The sequence below is a fragment of the Branchiostoma belcheri genome, unplaced genomic scaffold (genome assembly GCF_001625305.1).
Source record: "Branchiostoma belcheri isolate BF01 breed outbred unplaced genomic scaffold, Haploidv18h27 scaffold9, whole genome shotgun sequence".
Taxonomy (NCBI): domain Eukaryota; kingdom Metazoa; phylum Chordata; class Leptocardii; order Amphioxiformes; family Branchiostomatidae; genus Branchiostoma; species Branchiostoma belcheri.
Genome location: NW_017804575.1, coordinates 5388992 through 5407027, shown reverse-complemented (window position 1 = coordinate 5407027; position 18036 = coordinate 5388992). Strand labels below are relative to the sequence as shown.

Sequence of the window (18036 nt, the reverse complement as noted above, 5' to 3'; positions counted from 1 at the left end):
ATAATTTTTTTTTGTAACTTATGGTATATTTTTGCTCATTTTGCAACTGTTTTGTACGATTTACAGTATGGTTGAAAACTTCTTTTTTTTTTGGAAACGGCCGAAAATTCATGCGCGCGCGGATGTCATCCATATAATCAAATCAACATGGCCTTATTTCGATTCAGTTGTTCATTGATGTGTCCCGATGTGTGAAATCTTGTAGACCCTGGTGCGTGAAGACAAGAGCCTCGGTGCTGTGACGTTTGACTGGCGTCAACAGACAGCAGAAGAGTACTTCCAGACCAAGGAAGACACAAAGTTTCACCTGGTCCATGCCATACAAGTTCTGTATAACGTGGAAGACCACCACGCCACCTTGCGGAACATGTGGGAACAGGTGGAAAGCGGTGGATACATGTTGGTCGCCATGGAGTCAGGTAAACTGGCAGTTTACATATTAGGCCATGTTGATTTGATTATATGGATGACATCCTCTGGGAACCCCGAAACTGATGCGAGCGTGCGAATAAAAAAAGTTTGGCCAAAAAAAGTTGCTTTCATTATGAAATCTACGTGGTTTTGAAGGTTGAACAAATGACGAGTATGGTATGACGAATAATCTAGTCTTCAAATTAATTTCTTTACATTTTCGTCTTTTTCGTTTGATTTTGGCATTCTACGACATTGGTATCGTTTTCCAATGTTTTTTATTGCGGTTTATATTTTTAAACTGTTTTGTACGATTTACAGTATGGTTGAAAACTTTTTAAACGGCCGAAAATTCATGCGCGCGCGGATGTCATCCATATAATCAAATCAACATGGCCTTGGTAATACATGTATAACACTTCCTGGCATTGATTTTCTTAATAGTAAAACAATGTTCCCTACTTACATGTACTTTTACTTTCACTGTCCCGTGTTCATTAGCCTGACTAATCCGCGCTCCTGTCGCCACCCAAAAGTAACTCCAGCCAGCGAGAGGTTGTGTTAGGCCGCACCGACCTCATTTTATGGATGACATCCTCGGAAGACCCCCAAACTTGTACGTGCGGGCGATTAAAAAAAATTCGGCCAAAAAAAATGCTACTAAACCACAGGAATACTAAGCTGGTATTGTGAATTTGCGGCAGTACATAGCGACGTATACTACAAGCCGGCAAATACTGGCTTTTTGCGGAATTTATGAATCGGCACTGCACGTATGTACTGAGTTCGTGAGTCGTGGAGCTTCGGTAGCCTGGGTGCCCGGCTCCGTTTTGTCGCTAACTATCATGGACTACCCAGGCCTAGAGCCAGGTCTGAGCCTCGGAGGACGTGATCTTTTTTTTTTTTTTTTTTGAGGTGGATGCCATCCATAAAATTAAGTCGGTGTGGCCTTAACCACATGCACATACACAGGCTAACCTTGTCACATGTTCACAGATCACAGTGACCTGGGAAAGTTGCATTACAAGTTGTGGGATGAGTTCGGCCAGGGTGACCGTTTGAAGACGTCGCTCCGTTCATCCGGTGACGTCAAACAGTGGCTTGACGCAAGGGGCATCAGTTACGTCACTTGGGAGAACATTAACGTCAACTTTAACGTCACGGAATGTTTTAAGGAGGACTCGGAGGCCGGGAAGATGCTTCTCGACTTCTTGACGCTAACACCTTACGTGTCAAGTGATACTAAAATAAAATCAATGGTATTGGATTTTATTCGATGTAATTCCTCGCTAGCTGATGGCAAGGTCATCTTTAAAGCAAGCTCTGACGTTGTTGTCGCCTTCAGAAGGAAGTAATCCTGACGTTGCAATTTTACTAGTATACAGCGCAATTTTACGGAATACAGTGCAATTTTACGGAATACAGTGCAATTTTACTAATGACGTTGAATCACGTGACTTGGACCCGGCTTTCCCTGTTTTTTTTTTTAATTTTTAAGATGGCGGACGCCGCTGACTCACATATTTCTGTCTTTTTCGAGCGAATTCGAAATGATCCCTGTGTAGTAACATGCCCTGTGTGTAGTTTGTAGTGATTTGACTAAAGGTCTATCTACGAGAACGGTCAAAATTCACTCAAAAACACAGAAAGATGTAAGTACGCGCCGTCAGCGGCGTCCCTGGAAAGCCGGGCCCAGGTTACGTCATAACAACGTCATTAGTAAAATTGCACTGTATTCCGTGAAATTGCACTGTATTCCGTGAAATTGCACTGTATACTAATACGATTGCACTGTATTCCGTAAAATTGCAGTGTATACTCTGGCACCCCTGTAGTGTACCGCTACATGTGTGCACATTGTAATTTGCAGTGCTGATATTTTACACATGTTAGGTTGCGTTGCTAGTAATTGCACTTGCAACTTTTGTATAATATTACTAGTATGTGATTACAGTCATGTAGTCATGGCATTGACTGTCGTCGTGTAGTCATAGGAACCCTGTATTCTAGCTGCGAACACGAAAAACCGTCTGACCACAATACTCCTAGAGGAGGAATATACCTCCTTCACGGAGTAATAAGCAACTAAGTTAAAGGGAATGCTTTTTGTGAAATGTTCGAATCCCACTCGGTTATAGTTGGTGAAAGACTGCAAATTAGATTTAGGTCGCTAGGTAGCGCTTCGCAACGGTGCACAGTGCTAAGAACACCCGCAAAGCTTATCTCAAGTTTGGGGTCATCAAGATGATTGTCACGTTCATCCATACTTATTAGATTCTTTTGCTCGCTAAATCCAACCTACCATAATGTGTCAGAAATTCAGTCCTGTCATGTGCGATCGCTGTTGTTATGTTTTTTTTTATACATAATATACATGCAAATTACTTGAAGATATGTGCAAATAATTGGTAGACAAATCAGCCAACCGTCGTCCGCTTTTTGCTTTTCGCTGGCCCTGACGTCATGGCGATCGCTTTGATACATTCGGTTATTATATTTGTAAATATTGCTCCTCAAATGCAGTGGAAGACGAAATTCATTTTATCTCTAACTGTCCATTTTATGACGACATCAGAAAACAATTATTTAGCACCGTGTCCAATATGCTCCCTTACTTCCACACCATTCCCTGCCACGAAAAACAAACAACAATTTTACTACTGAAGTCAAAGAACCCACATATTATAGAAGAAGTGGGTAAATTCGTCTTCCATTGCCTAAAAGAAGAAGTCATACCCAGTAAAACTAGTACCATATATGTTGTAGAATGTAGTATAATGCTAGACGTAGATATAGTCCCACATACCACTGTATTTTCTGTCTTATGTTGTTTGTAACTGCAGTTAGCCCTCGGGCAAGTATTTGCAATAAACTTTCAATATGAAAACAGATTCCAGTCGTAGTCATTGTACTCGTGAGTATTGCCATTCTTTCCAACTAACCTGTCAGTCCGTAATGTCACTGATCAGTGTCTCCAAAACATCTCGTCACTGTCAAGCAGATGTTCCCTTTGTTTTTGTAGGGCTTCCTGCTTGTTTGTGTGTGCGTGTGTGTGTGTGCGTGCGTGTGTGTATGTGTGTGCGTGTCCGCGCGCTCACTTGTGTGAGTGTGTGTGTGTGTGCCGTGTGTGTGTTTGTCTATGTGTGGGTGTTGGTGCGTGAGTGTGTGTGTGTGTGTGTGTGTGTGTGTGTGTGTGTGCGTGCGTGCGTGCGTGCGTGCGTGCGGGTGTGTATGTGTGTGCGTGTCCGCGCGCTTACTTGTGTGAGTGTGTCTGCGCGTGTGTGTTTGTCTGTGTGTGTGTGTGTGCGTGCGTGCGTACGTGCGCATTGGGTGGGGGGGGGTTCTGCGTGTACGCGTGCTTGTGTGTTAACTTTTATTTTTTATTTGACAACACGCATCTGCTTGGTGATTGATTATGTCATCTCACCTTTACCCTCCCTAACACCGGTCGTTACTTAGAACACGTTTGACGTCATTAAGTAGATCCCACCGGACTCCATTAGCTTATCCCCCCAGGGCGAAATGGAACAACCCTCTCTCACACCACACATTCCTTTCATTCAAGACTTTCCTCGATCACCAAGACATTTTCCTTTTCTTCTGTACATCTTAAAGTCCTCTAGTCTAAAACATATCAAGTGTGCGGTTGTTCCTCGAGTCTTACCGCATTCATGTCTTGAAACGTCTTGACGTATTGAAGCCTGCAATAGGGAATGAGTGAGGTAAAACACCCCTTGAAATGACACGGCATGGTAGGGTCCACTCACTCATGCCTTGGAGCCGTACCGTGTCAGATACCTGTCTATCCGCCTTTTAAAACTGCGTGGACGGTTGTTTATTTTAGAGCCAGGGCATACCTGTCCTAGTACACACTCTGTAAACACACAGATATCCTTCTCGGGAATAGAACCAGGGACGTTTGGTGAAAAACTCGCACACAAAGATGCATCGGAAGAGGTTCATACGGTTAGGCCTGGTCCAAATGGGCCTATCGCTGGTCGGGTTGTGTATAGGACTGGGTGCAGTGTCCCTCGGCGTGCACGAAATGTTGGGCAGTTTTTACCGGGTCTTCTTCGTCCTGACTGTGGCGTGCTTCATGTTGGTGAGTCAACCTTCTTCTTTTTTAAAGTCTAAACTTAATCTTTCTGTTTAGGTACTGAGAGATAGGCATAGTTTGGGTAAAATGCGGTGGATAATCATAATGTTGAGAAAACCTAGGTAGTCAAGGACGCACCCATAGTTTCTATCGCTAGTGCCATCTGGTCAGCCAACTCACCTACCTCAATGATTTACCTCATGTTTCACCAAATTCTACCATTTTCTTGGTATTCAAATGTGGAGTAGATCTAATTCATTTTCCCGTTGGAGAGTAGACCTGCTTTATTTGCCAGGTATACACACCTAACTATTGCAAAGGTGTCATACTGTACACTGGTGCTTTGTTTTGAACCGTGCCGGTTTTTAACGTGTCACCACAATTATGTGTAGGGACTATAGGGTGGGGTTTGAAATGACTTTAAGGGCTTTACGTATCGATAAAGGTAGCTTAAAAATGTTCACACTAGGGTGCCTCATGTGCACAGGTGTGTGTGTGAGGGTCTGTTTTTCGTGAGGACTCTAACTTGGAAGGAAAAGTAGTTCGGCCAGGTGAGCGGAGGTTTGGTAACAGTGATCCCGGGAGACCTGCGTGTTGGCCCCGTGAGGCCGTGTTCCTCTCCACGCTCTGGTAGACCTGGCTGGACAGAAGTGTTCACCCGAATCAAGACTTGTGAACAAACGTAAACAATAGAATTGGGCGACATGTAAACAATCACAAACAGCAACAGTACTACTAGCATGGCGTGTAAACAAAGCACAGGTCTAGCACGACATGTAAATAAACATAAACAACAACAGGACGTACACAGCGTGTAAAAAAACACAGCAACAGTACTAACACGACTTGTAAACAAACACAAACAACAATATCACTAGCACATGTGAACACATATAAACACAACAACAACCAAAGAACTAGCAAGGTGTGTAAATACACACAAACAACAGATGCAAACAAACATCAACCACAACAACAAAACTAACGCAACATGGAAACAAACATGTAAACAAATGTAAACAACATCAGAACAAGTACGCGATGTAAACAAACAAACAACAATATACTATTATATAGCATGGCATTTAAAGATAAGGCCACACCAAGTAAATTTTATGGATGACGTCCGCGCGCGCATTGATTTTGGCATGTTCCTAGAAAAAAAAACAAGAAGCCTGAGGCTATTGACAGGATCGTCCTGTCAACAGCAGGAAATACTGCACTGCTGACAGGATCGTCCTGTCAATAGCAGAAAATATTGCACTGCTGACAGGACGATCCTGTCAATAACAGGAAATACTGCACTGCTGACAGGATCGTCCTGTCAGCAGTGCAATTTTTGACACTGTTGACAGGATCGTCCTGTCAGCAGTGCCATTTTTGGCACTATTGACAGGATTTTTTAAATCTTCCATTTTGGGCTCTATTGACATGATTTCTTCTTTGTTTTCATTTTTTTAACCAGTCAGAAGGCATATGCTACTGTACTGCAGATTAGGCGTTTCACGATGGCGGCTATCATCACGTTAACAGAGTACTCCAGCAGATCTATATGTCAAAACTAGACATGTCCAAAATATAATAAATACAGGCGAATTTCATGCATAAGCTGTCTGAAATACGAAGGCAGTTACATAAGATGAAGACAATAAAAAAGACAAAAAGAAGTTGATCTCTATCCATTATTTATTCTTTCAACAACTTCGAAATCAAATGGAACAAATCCAGGAAAGTACCGCTGGTGTGGCATTTCAGCTAGCCGGCCCGCTAACAACAGCAGCCCCCTGGCGCGCGTATCCAGCTGGCCACCGAATTTTACCGGCCCCACTGGGCCCCACAGTACCGGCAAAGGCACGCTGCAGGGCCTGGCACGCTGGTTAGTGTTACTGGGGGGGGGGTTGTTGTGTTGCTGTTAGCACGCCTGACGGTTAACCCTGGGTGCCCCAGAGTCCGGCGTTTATTTGGCGATAGATTTCGGGAGAAACCGTATTTGTCCGCTACCATTATCCACCCAAACCCCTTCGTCCACGCGAAGCCCTCTAACGCCTCATGCGCGAGGAGATAATAAGACCCAGTGTGCCAAGTAGGTCTGCCGGGAGTATGGCTTCCCATGACTTTTACTTAGGTCAGGAGATAGACACTCGCGCGCGGGGTGGCACCCAGGCTAGCCAGACGGGTACCCACCGGTGGACCGCTGTGTCATTCCCGCGGCGCCGGCTGTAATGGCTAGCGCTTACTGTCGCCCCGACTAGCCTCTACCAGGCACCGTGGATCGCTGGAAAAATAATAGAAATTGGCCGAAATAAAGGGAATATATACCAAGGGAGTTAGCCGGCCAGAGAAGCTCCAATTGGCGACCTTGGTATATATTCCCTTTATTTCGGTCAATTTCTACTATTTTTCCAGCGATCCGCGGTGCCTGGTAGAGGCTAGTCGGGGCGACAGGCACGCATGCACTGCCGCCGCATTGTTTACGGGAGGCCAGGCGCGCGCTACCGAGCGGGGGATCAATGTATGCACGACGATCTGCAGGGGCCGCAGCGCAGGATCGTAAAAAATGGCCTAATAGCATACATAATAACACCTACATAAGACCTACACGAACCAGCGCCCACCCCAAAATTTCCAGTATGAAATAAAAATACCAAAATTTTACCGATCCTGTCAATAGTAGAATAATTTGCACTGCTGACAGGAAAAATCCTGTCAGCAGTGCAAATTATTCTACTATTGACAGGACGATCCTGTCAGCAGTGCAATATTTTCTGCTATTGACAGGACGATCCTGTCAGCAGTGCAGTATTTTCTGCTATTGACAGGACGATCCTGTCAGCAGTACAATATTTTCTGCTATTGACAGGACGATCCTGTCAGCAGTGCAATATTTTCTGTTATTGACAGGACGATCCTGTCAATAGCCACAGGCAAACAAGAAATTCCGCTTCCTGTAACTATGGCCAAAGAGTCATGACAGTGCCGCAAATCGTCAGATTGACGTGAAACCCGTAACGCGAAATGGGTAAAGAGCACATGTGCCGCAAAACGATGGTGTACGTGCGCACAAGAGTCCGCGCGCCACAGTTCAAAGAAGCAAGATGGTGGGCTCACCACCCTTGGTCGCTAAATATGTGAGCGTAAAGGTCGTAAAAGCGTGCGGAAACATTGTTGTTGACAGGTACGCGCTCAATGTCGGCCAGGGAGAGCTAACTTTCGCGTAACTGTACGAGGGACTTGTAGCGGCGAGTGAATATCGACCATACAATTTCAAGCAAGTTTTGTCAAGATCAGCTACAGTGCAAATTATATTCTTCTGCAATGACGAGAAGCTCGGAAGAGGCATTGAGGTTTACTCCGGCAGTTCGGGTGTTTCATCCGTATGGTGATCGACAAGACAGCTGCTACGACTGAAGCTGTTCCTATGGCTAAGATTGCTTTTGAGGTATGAAAAGTCTGTTTTGAATCGAGTACCTTGTACGGAAAAAAACACGGGTGAAATATTCCTAGAAGGGGAGTATAAAATAAATGCATACATGTATCAATGCTCCTTGCATGTGTTTTGCATGGATAATGATCGTTTATTTGTTTCTGGTTATTCATACTTGATGTTTGCAAAATATGTGTTTTTTTATTCTTAAATTTTTGGTCCACATTTGGCACGTAAATTGCTAATTTTCAGTCGGATTTTTAAGGTATTTTGGAATCTATAGCTATAAACAAACTACGCATTCAAGCTCAAAGCTCTTTTTTGGGGGGGGGGATATTTAGTTTCTTAAGAATTTTTTCCCCATCATTTTAGCTTTGATATCCAATTTAGTAACGTTGTCAGCTCTTCCATTTCTTTGATTGCATTAAGACACATTTATTGTGAACTAGGAACAGAAGGTTCACTTTTCCTTTCACATGACTTGTACATGTACACATGTATACAGGTATGATGAAAGCATCAAGAGAACAAGGTCAGCAGGCGAGCAGGAGTGGATGTTTCCAGCCTATGCTGGGACTGGGAGCACACAACAATGTAGCAATAACAACCCAGGTGAGTAGTGAGGTACATTTGATATGGATTGTTTGCAGAATATACCCTTTAAATTTAAGGCACTTCAGGGACAGTAAAGGCGTACATTTAACTACAACATAGAACCTAAACCTTTATGTTGAAAAAAAATTCTGAAGAGTTGGATTTTAGCACAATTGACTATTGTTCCATATTTTTTCCACCTGTTTCATGTAGGGCAGTGACATGCACTTCACCAGTAGCACAGTACTATTATTCAGCCAGACTGAAGTCAAGGGTGATAAAGACGATGCTGACTTTGGTGTGCTGGAACTGCGTTGAGGAGGAAACGCTGCCCATACCGGCAGAGAAGACTGCTGCATACCAGACAATAAACCCTGTTTGTCAGGTAGGCATACATTTGTTACCTAATTAAATTCATTACGCAACTTATGTAGAATAGCTCTGAACATATATTGTTTGGTTCCACCTTTATTGGTTATCTTTCTCAAACGCTCCTATAGACTATTTGCATAGGTAGAAATGCAGTAATGAATGCAAAGGGTTAATCAGCAACTAATTTTGTCTTTTATGCTTTGTTTCTGCAGGCCTGCAAAAATGTGATGAAAGAAACAGGACAGGATGACAACTGCTGTTCCACCTGATTTATTACTGTTTTGATGATGAATAAAAGACATCTTGCTTGTTACACTGTGTCACCTCATTCAATTTGTGTCCTAACATTTGTTGTCTCTTAGTATATTTCTAATCTAGGCATCTTGTTTTTTTGGGCCCTTCTTGTTTTTTTTCGCCCTCTCGCATTAGATTTGGAGTCTCCAAAGGACGTCATCCATAAAATTTACTTGGTGTGGCCTAAGTTTAAAAGATAAAGGCAGTTTATAGATAAGTTTTGTCATACTTTGTACCATGTACAACTGTTGTGCAATAAAGTTAAAGTTTAAATAAACACAAACAACAGAACTAGCCCTAAACGTAAACAACAACGTAAAGACGTAAAGAGCAACAAATCAAACAACAGTACTAGTGCGACAGTTAAGCAAATAGAAACAACAACAGAGTAAGAGCGTCATTTTTTAAAATCTTACCGTATACGTGTATGTATACTGTTAGAAGGGGGGTTGTTGTGAGCTCAATTTCTTGGCAATACCGGTAATGTTGGCTGAAAGGCCTTTATTTATCGCCCCTTCCTGTCCAAGCGTTAAGTACAGGTTGTTATGTTGAGATAACAGACTTGTAGTTACAAACATTAGTAGTATACACGGAGTAATAGTAGGACTACACACCAGGCTTACGTACGGGACGACCTCTGGTTGATTATTATGACAAATTGGAATGCTATGCAGGACGACCTTTCTTAATATACATTATTGGTCCAAAGGAATAGATATACAAATGTTCCGGTGCAGCTTATAACTTTTATTTAAAGTAAATTTCTGTCGTTATAGTTCATAAAAACGGTTGCGGTCATATCTTGTTTTGAATTAGCACACGTGGGGTCGTGTGGCGTAGCGGCAGAGTGCGCGACTCGGAACTTATAGTCACGGCGTTCGAGTCCTGACATGCCACCTATCTTGTACCCTTGGGAAAGGCACTTTACACGACTTTCCTCACTTCGCTCAGGTGTAAATGAGTATTGTCCTGTCATGTATTTGTCCCTGTGTTTGGTGGCGGCATTAATATAAGTTGAAAAAAACTTGAGTGTGTCGTCACCACGTCTGGTGATTACATGTTGGAATAAAAAAAAATTGGCAGCCACGTCAGCATTTTAGTTCTCTAATCATCCACCACAACAATGCCGGAGTCAGCTGGGAGTTTATCCCGTGGGAACACCAAGATTACCCATTGTCCTAACCTTATCATGTGTTGTTCTTATACAACAAGTTTTAACTGCAATTTCGAACAAAAGAAACGGGACAATTTTTGAGTATGCAACTTACTTCTTGTACACAAATATTAAAATGTGTATTTGAACCCTCAAAATTTAACTTAGTTTACATCTGATTTTCTTAATAGTGACAGGAGGCGAGGTAGTCTTGTTTATGACTAAGATTGTTGTCTTAACCCTCAACAGAACACCTTCCCGGACTGATTAATCTGTACACCTGGGGTCCGCGCGGACCCCAGAACAGTTTTTTGCTAATTTTTAGAAATTATCAACATGCTACCAGCTCAATTGTTTTGCAAACTGATGTGGGAACCTCTGTGTCCACGTTACATACAAAAATCATACATTTTGAACTTTTTCTATTTTTTGGTGAAGAAAAGAAGACAAGAAGAAATACCCGATTTTTAAACCCATTCCAGACTGAAGGGGCTTTTGAGGCCCAACTTTGATCTCAGATAGCGGCTAAACGGCTTGCGCTAGAAGTATCAAATTTGGAGACCTTTCCTAAAATGTCTCTGGAAAAGAGTTCATATTAGTTTAATACTAGTAAGTTGATGTTTTTTTGTGTTGCCATGGCAACGGGTTTCTAGCAGGCAGTTTTTTTTAAATAGAAGTAATTTTGGTTTAAACATAAAAATTTTCTGAGTTTTATATTAAATTACACTTCTTTTCCAACATTGATAACATCTTACATAATTAAATATAAGTTAAATCATTTAATATGCATAGAATATGCTAATTTGATGACGTCATTGGTCAAAATCCAATATGGCGGACTGTATTATTAGCTCTGACGTCATATGACGTCATAATTACACCAAAGTTATTAAAATTTCATTCTATTATTACACCATTCTCTGAAAACTTGGTAGACATACGATGAGTGCATAAAAACATATAAAAACGGAAATAAGGTAATGTATAAGAACGCCAGTGTATCCATTATGATCGAAAGCCGGCTGGGGTCCACGCGGACCCCAAAAGAAAATCAGATATAATTTTTTTATAAAAGGTAGAAACGGAGTTTTCTGCACTGTTTTGAGAGACAACTTTGTGGGTGACAATTACCTAAAATTTCAGAAAAAAACTTTAGAAACAAAAAAGATATTACAGAATATATAGTGCTGGGGTCCGCGCGGACCCCAGGTGTACTGTTTAGGGTTAAAATCTTAAGTTTCTAGGTTCGAATCTCTTGCAGACCCCAATGTTGTTAGCCTGACTGAACCTCGCTTTTCGCCGGCTCCCTAGTTAGTTCGCCACCCTATCTAGGGAGCCGGACAAAGAGCTTGAGTTTCACAGACTACAATGTTGTGTCCGCAGTGGGAAAGACACTTTTTACCTATATCCTCACTCGATCCAGGTGAAAATGAGTACCTAGCTTCGGTTAGGGACATGCTCTCGGATGGGACGTTAAGTCGGTGGTCCCCTGTTTAAGTTGAGCCACACCTGGATCACGTTAAAGATCCCACCACACATATCGAAAAGAGGGCCTTCCAGGTATGAGTGGTTCAAACCTCATGCAGTCTGATCTCCGGGTTGTCAATACTTTACAAAGTTGACATCAAGAAAGGCGATAGTCACCTGTAATGCCAATCCTTCGACACATGCATGCAGTATTTGGTAAATGTCGATAGATAAAGACCATGTGTTTGCGACATTGGTTTTCAAAACATTTACTAGTATAGTATTGTTAAACGGTTCGCCAAAGAGTCGTGTGGCGTAGCGGCAAAGTGCGCGACTCGGAACTAAGAGTCCCGGGTTCGAGTCCTGACATGCCACCGATCTTGTGCCCTTGGGAAAGGCACTTTACACGACTTTCCTCACTGAGCTCAGGTGTATTAAATGAGTATTGTCTTGTAATAAATGAGTATTGTCTTGTATTTGTCCCCTGTGTTGGTGGCGGCATTAATATAAGTTTAAAAAAAAATTGAGTGTGCCGTCACCACGTCTGGTGATTACATGTTGGAATAAAAAAAAGAGTAACCTTGTTCCAATGAAACAGGCATGAAATACAGAGAATGATTCAGATCATTGCGTTTACCTGGAGATTAGGGTCATTACACACGAGGCAACAACGTGACGCTTACACAATACAGGCGTGAGCTTTGCCAGGGGGCAAGCGAAATTATCCACTTTATCTGTGTCTGTGTCAGTATAGCCGGTATAACCGCCCTTCGGCCTAACACACCAGCTTCGCAGGCACGCGGCGTGCCGGCAGCTGGCTATATCACACAGAACGACTTGTTACACAATCTTTGCACATTTGATTTCAGGAGTTGTTTAAAGCTTTCTAGTGATTATGCCCCAACAGTGCTTGGTGGCGACGAGTTCCAGTCTACGATAGCTCTGGGGAAATACGAGTTTTTGAATACCTCAATTCTTGGTTGATAACTCTGATATTTGCAGGCATGACTGTTTCTTGTTCTTTTCTGGACTGGTATCAGATACTGAGTGATGGTTGGTACGTCCACCAGTTTATTAGTCATTTTGTACTTTACATTTCTATCCTTAACACCGCCTAGCTTTGATCAAAATCAGTAAATTTACTTTTATCCACGCACACAAACACGTAAAAAGAACTGCGGATTGTAATATAATCTTGTCCTAAAGTCCAATAAATGTTTTAGAAGGGCGTGACATTTTACTATATATAACTTGTCAGGAAGACGCATCGTTTGCTTTGAAATATAATATAGCTCCCGGCCAACGTTGTCTGTATGTAGGCCATATCGGTGATTGTTTTGTGTTGCTCCGTTAAAAGGATCATCTCGGTTATGAAAGTATTTCACCCTTAAGCTAACTCAAGCAATTAATGGATAGATGGATTTTTCTTATGGTTCTTAAGTTTCAAATGGTTTGTGGTGCAAAACCCTATATTGAGACTTTGATCTGTTAATGACAAAAATGACCTTCTTGGATAACGTATTTCCCCAAAATGAACAAATTTACCTAGTTGAAGTCGATCTGGTAGAGACTATACTTTTTCACTGACAGAATGGTAACCTACAATGCAGAGCTTTCTAGAAACTGACTAGCAAGTGGCAGTCGCCCAAAGTTCAGTCAGTGTTTTGAAGTGTGCCCAACAGACCGTGGCTTGTCTCCGCTCTGTATCACTACAGGCTGTCAGTCAGTCAGTAGTGTGGAATGCAGCTGGAGTTTCGCACTACAGCAGGCCGTGTCCGTGAGATGGTCTAGTGACAGGCATTACATGTACTGTTTCTGCAAGTCATGGTCTGTATGTACCCCAACCACCCCACCCTACAGATACAGCCGTGCGTGTCACACATTCAGAACCTTCTCCCGACTAACAACCAACCAAGCTTGGCTGACGTTCGGGAGCAGTCTGACCAGACCACTCGTACATTTCTATAAGATTTACATTTGAGTTAAATTTGAGTCAAATTTCACTCCCAACTACGCCCACTACGACCTCTGTTGACCTACCGCGAGCCAACACGAATATATAATTTTTTTTTTAATTTTGAAACATTTGAAACATAGCCAGCCTCCTCAACTTTGGTAAGGGGTATTGCAACACTGTTCAAGAGGCCATATTCACATATTTGTGACAGGGGCTTAAGAAACAAAAAAAAAATACCAATGACAAATTAAGTAAATAGATCTTTGTAAAGGGCTGAGACAGTAGAGCAGAAATTATAAATCTACATATCTTACAATCTACATATGGTATAATCTTACATACATATACATAGACAACATTAGCGAGAAAATCACACTGATAAATGAAAGAAATTTGGAGAAAGTTTCAGTACCATCGGAGGTATAAGACCTTTGACTTCTTGTTGTTGTTCTTACTCTAATATTTCCCGATATTGTGTGGTTATTCCCAGGGCCAGCTGCTGTACTGTACGGCGTTCCTGGCCAGTAATATGAACAAACAGACGGCAGAAGCCAGGCGGAGAGCGGTAAGTACAGGGTTCACCGGTCTTGAAGCAGATGTAGGGGGTTGAGATTTTCACTGACATTTTCTGGCTTTTGGACGGATGGCCTACAGAGCTATCCTGTACTGACCCATACATGTCACACATAACCAACTAACTCCAGACCATGGTTGGGAGTGAATAGTGAGCAAGGTCATCTATGGTTGGGAGTTGGTCGGCGAGGTTGCTACAAGTCTGTATCCACAGGAATAACAGAAATATTCTGGATAAGGAAATCTGTCTGATATTGACATAAGAACCAGCCTACGATACGAAACAGTCAACCGTTTTCCGTCAGTGACATCGCATTTTTACCTCACATATATATATCAGTATGCTATGGCATGGGGCTGATTCAACTTACTACATTAAAATGACTAGAAAAATTGACTTTGAAAATTGAGTTTTGAAATTGCATCGAATGCGACCCTATCCCTCTCTCTTTAGTGCCAGTTGTATCTAATGTTTCCCCGTGACACAGAGCTCGTGACACGGCTATACGGTCCAGCTAAGCCCGTACGCGTGTCGCCTCGGGCCGGTATGTCTGCCTACAATCTCTACACACGCTTCCACGGACATTCTAACCACCACTGGAGTCCTGGACTACCCGACTATGTTTTCTTTGGAAACGATGCTGTCCCATATATGTGCCCAGCCATTTTTTTAGATTTTTGTTATGTGTTTGTTTGCTTGCTTGCTCTTGTCTGTTTGTTTGTTTGTTTGTTTGTTTTTGTCACGTTTTTAGTTGGTTTGTCGGTAGGTTGGGTGATTGGTAGGTTGCTTTATTTTTAATTAATAAAAAGCGAGTAGGATTCGATAATTATGACCTTGCTAATCTAAAATTATCAATGATATAAAGTATGGTTCGAAAGACAACAAACACACAAACCTTACAAAATGCACCTCTTTATCAATGGAATTCCAAAGTACCAAAAACCGGACGAGTTTTTTTGCGCTTAGCAGCCACCGCCTCATGGAAATCCGGTATACACTAATCTCCAACAGATCCTACGGCTTCAAGGCAGTATCCAATAGCTAATGTTCACTCCTTGGCCAGTGGATACTGCATGGCAACCCTAGGATCTGCTTGGAGATTAGGCCATGTTGATTTGATCATATGGATGACATCCTCTGGGAACCCCAAAACTGATGCGCGCGTGCGAATAAAAAAAAAGTTTTGCAAAATAAAAAGTTGCTTTCACTATGAAATCTACGTGGTCAAGAAGGTGGAACAAATGGCACAGAATATGTTATGGCGAATAATCTACTCTTCGAATTCATTTATTTACATTTTTGTCCTTTTTCCTTTGATTTTGGCATTCTACGACATTGGTATCGTTTCTAAATGTTTTCCTTGCAACTTATGGTATATTTTTGCTCATTTAGCAACTGTTTTGCACGATTTACAGTACGGTTGAAAACTTTTTTTTTTTTGGAAACGGCCGAAAATTCATGCGCGCGCGGATGTCATCCATATAATCAAATCAACATGGCCTTAGTATCAACGAAGGTTTGCCAGTTCTCAGTCCACGTTAATCCTGTCTTCACGACTTCTCAGAAGAGAAGACTTGGTGATACATGTAGCTCTAGGCTGAAACACTCTCCTTAAATCATGCGGAAACAGATTAAATCAGCTTGGGTGGAGATTAAGCTAATTACAGAGCAACAACAAAAACGTGGAGGCCTACGTTTTATATTATGACTTGGAACTTTAACCTGCCCTTTATTAGTATCTGTGTGCGTGCGTGCGTGCGTGCGTGTGTGTGTGTGTGCGTGCGTGAGTGTGTGTGTGCGTGCGAGTGTGTGTGTGTGTGTGCGTGCGAGTGTGTGTGTGCGTGCGTGTGTGTGCGTGCGAGTGTGTGTGTGCGTGCGTGTGTGTGTGTGTGTGTGTGTGTGTGTGTGTGTGTGTGTGTGTGTGTGTGTGTGTGTGTGTGTGTGTGTGTGTGTGTGTGTGTGCGTGCGTGTGTGTGTGTGTGTGTGTGTGTGAGTGTGTGTGTGTGTGCGTGCGTGTGTGTGTGTGTGAGTGTGTGTGTGTGTGTGTGCGTGCGTGCGTGTGTCTCTCAGGGGCTTACTTTTTACGCAGAGAAATCTTAAGACTGCCAAAATCGTACATTTTCGGACTAGCAGACGGAAAGTCATTTCTTACGAACATCATTTTGAGATTGGGTAAGAGCAGTACCGCAGTATTCCTCTTTGTTACGGAGCCCCGCCCAATGTGGTAGGGTGGATTTAAATTAGGCCACTCGATTTTGAAATTCGCCTGCGACCTTGTGATCTGGCGATGTATCAAATTCGACCGAAGGTCACTTAAGTGCGATGGACGCTTAAGTGGTTTTACCGAAGGACACAACAAGTGAAGAGTAAAGGAAGTTTGGATAAGAACAAGTGATTTTTCCACACTTCAAGTGAAGCTAAAATGCCTACCAGGTTGGAAGAATGGACGATATTTTCACGCTCCAGTTCTTTCGACATACAACCGTGGTGACCACAGTCTTCATAATGGAACAAATTGTGTTAAGGCTACATTTATTACCTCCATGAAATGTGTCATGGAGGTTATATTTTCAGTTGCGTTTATCTGTCCGTCCGTCCGTCCGTCCGTCCGTCTGTCTGTTGGTCAACAAGATAACTCAAGAACGCCTGGATGGATTGGTTTCATACTTGGTGTGTTGGTAGGGTGTGACGAAAACTGGAAATGATGAGATTTTGGTCCCCCTAGTGGCTTCCCTTGGTACTGCAGCGCAACTTCCGGTTTTGATATCTCGCGATCTGGACATGCTAGGGTCATGAAATTTTGATGGAAGGTAGCTCTCGTGCTTGGAAAGAATTCATATGAGTTTGGGCCCCCTAGCAGCTTGTTCTGGAACTGCAGGGCACTTTCTGGCGAAATGTTTAAAAGCCAATAAGTCCAGACAGGAACAACATGTTTTCATTATTTTTGGTGTGTAGGTAGCTGGGAGAGAGATGTACATAATTAAATGTAAATTATGTAAATGAGGACTTTATTTGCATAATTAATGAGGAAATTCTATAATAACAGTGTTTTACATTATACTATGTAACCTATGGCAGACGGAACTTCTACAGATACTAATTATGCAAATGATGACCTAATTTGCATAATTAATGTGAAAATTCTATGATTTCGTAATGGTGAATGATGAGAATGTCATACTTGGGACATCTGTAAGTTAATCAAAAGTTAACATACATCACGATGCATATATCATGTCAATGCAGAGGTCATTTGAACAATTAAAGAAGAAATTTACATTTACATATCAAGATCATATTTCATGGAGGTATGAGATCTCGGAATTCTAGTTTTGTATGTAAGTGTATGCCAGTGTGTGTGTGTGTGTGTGTGTGTGTGTGTGTGTGTGTCTGTCTGTGTGTCTGTGTGTGTGTGTGTGTGTGTGTGTGTGTGTGTGTGTGTGTGTGTGTGTGTGTGTGTGTGTGTGTGTGTGTGTGTTTCCGCAGGTTATAATGGATATGGTTGGGTTCAGCTTGTTCCGGAGGAGAAAGTTATTAGGCATTACTACATCTGACCAGCATAAGCTTACTGCTTTCACATGTGTTATTTGTAACAAGATCTCCTTGACAGTTCCTGACTCTGCACAAAATAGAAGGAGAATTATCCTTTTATTCAAGAGAGATTTTAACCCCTCTTAAAATTGTGGATGCAATA

The 18036-nt window shown here is 42.2% G+C and overlaps 2 protein-coding genes across 2 annotated transcripts in view; both read left to right on the top strand.

Annotated features, from left to right (window-relative positions):
* Positions 1-1767, top strand: part of LOC109487789 (histamine N-methyltransferase-like) — a 5374-nt gene extending 3607 nt beyond the window's left edge. The window contains exons 4-5 of the mRNA XM_019791850.1: positions 206-419; positions 1408-1767. Coding sequence (XP_019647409.1) covers positions 206-419; positions 1408-1766 — 573 coding nt within the window. The 3' untranslated portion in view covers position 1767. The remainder of the gene's footprint in view (positions 1-205; positions 420-1407) is intronic.
* Positions 1768-4203: 2436 nt separating this feature from the next.
* Positions 4204-18036, top strand: part of LOC109487901 — a 30314-nt gene continuing 16481 nt past the window's right edge. Inside the window, exons 1-2 of the mRNA XM_019792010.1 lie at positions 4204-4513; positions 14259-14333. Of these exons, the coding sequence (XP_019647569.1) occupies positions 4355-4513; positions 14259-14333 (234 nt within the window). The 5' untranslated portion in view covers positions 4204-4354. The remainder of the gene's footprint in view (positions 4514-14258; positions 14334-18036) is intronic.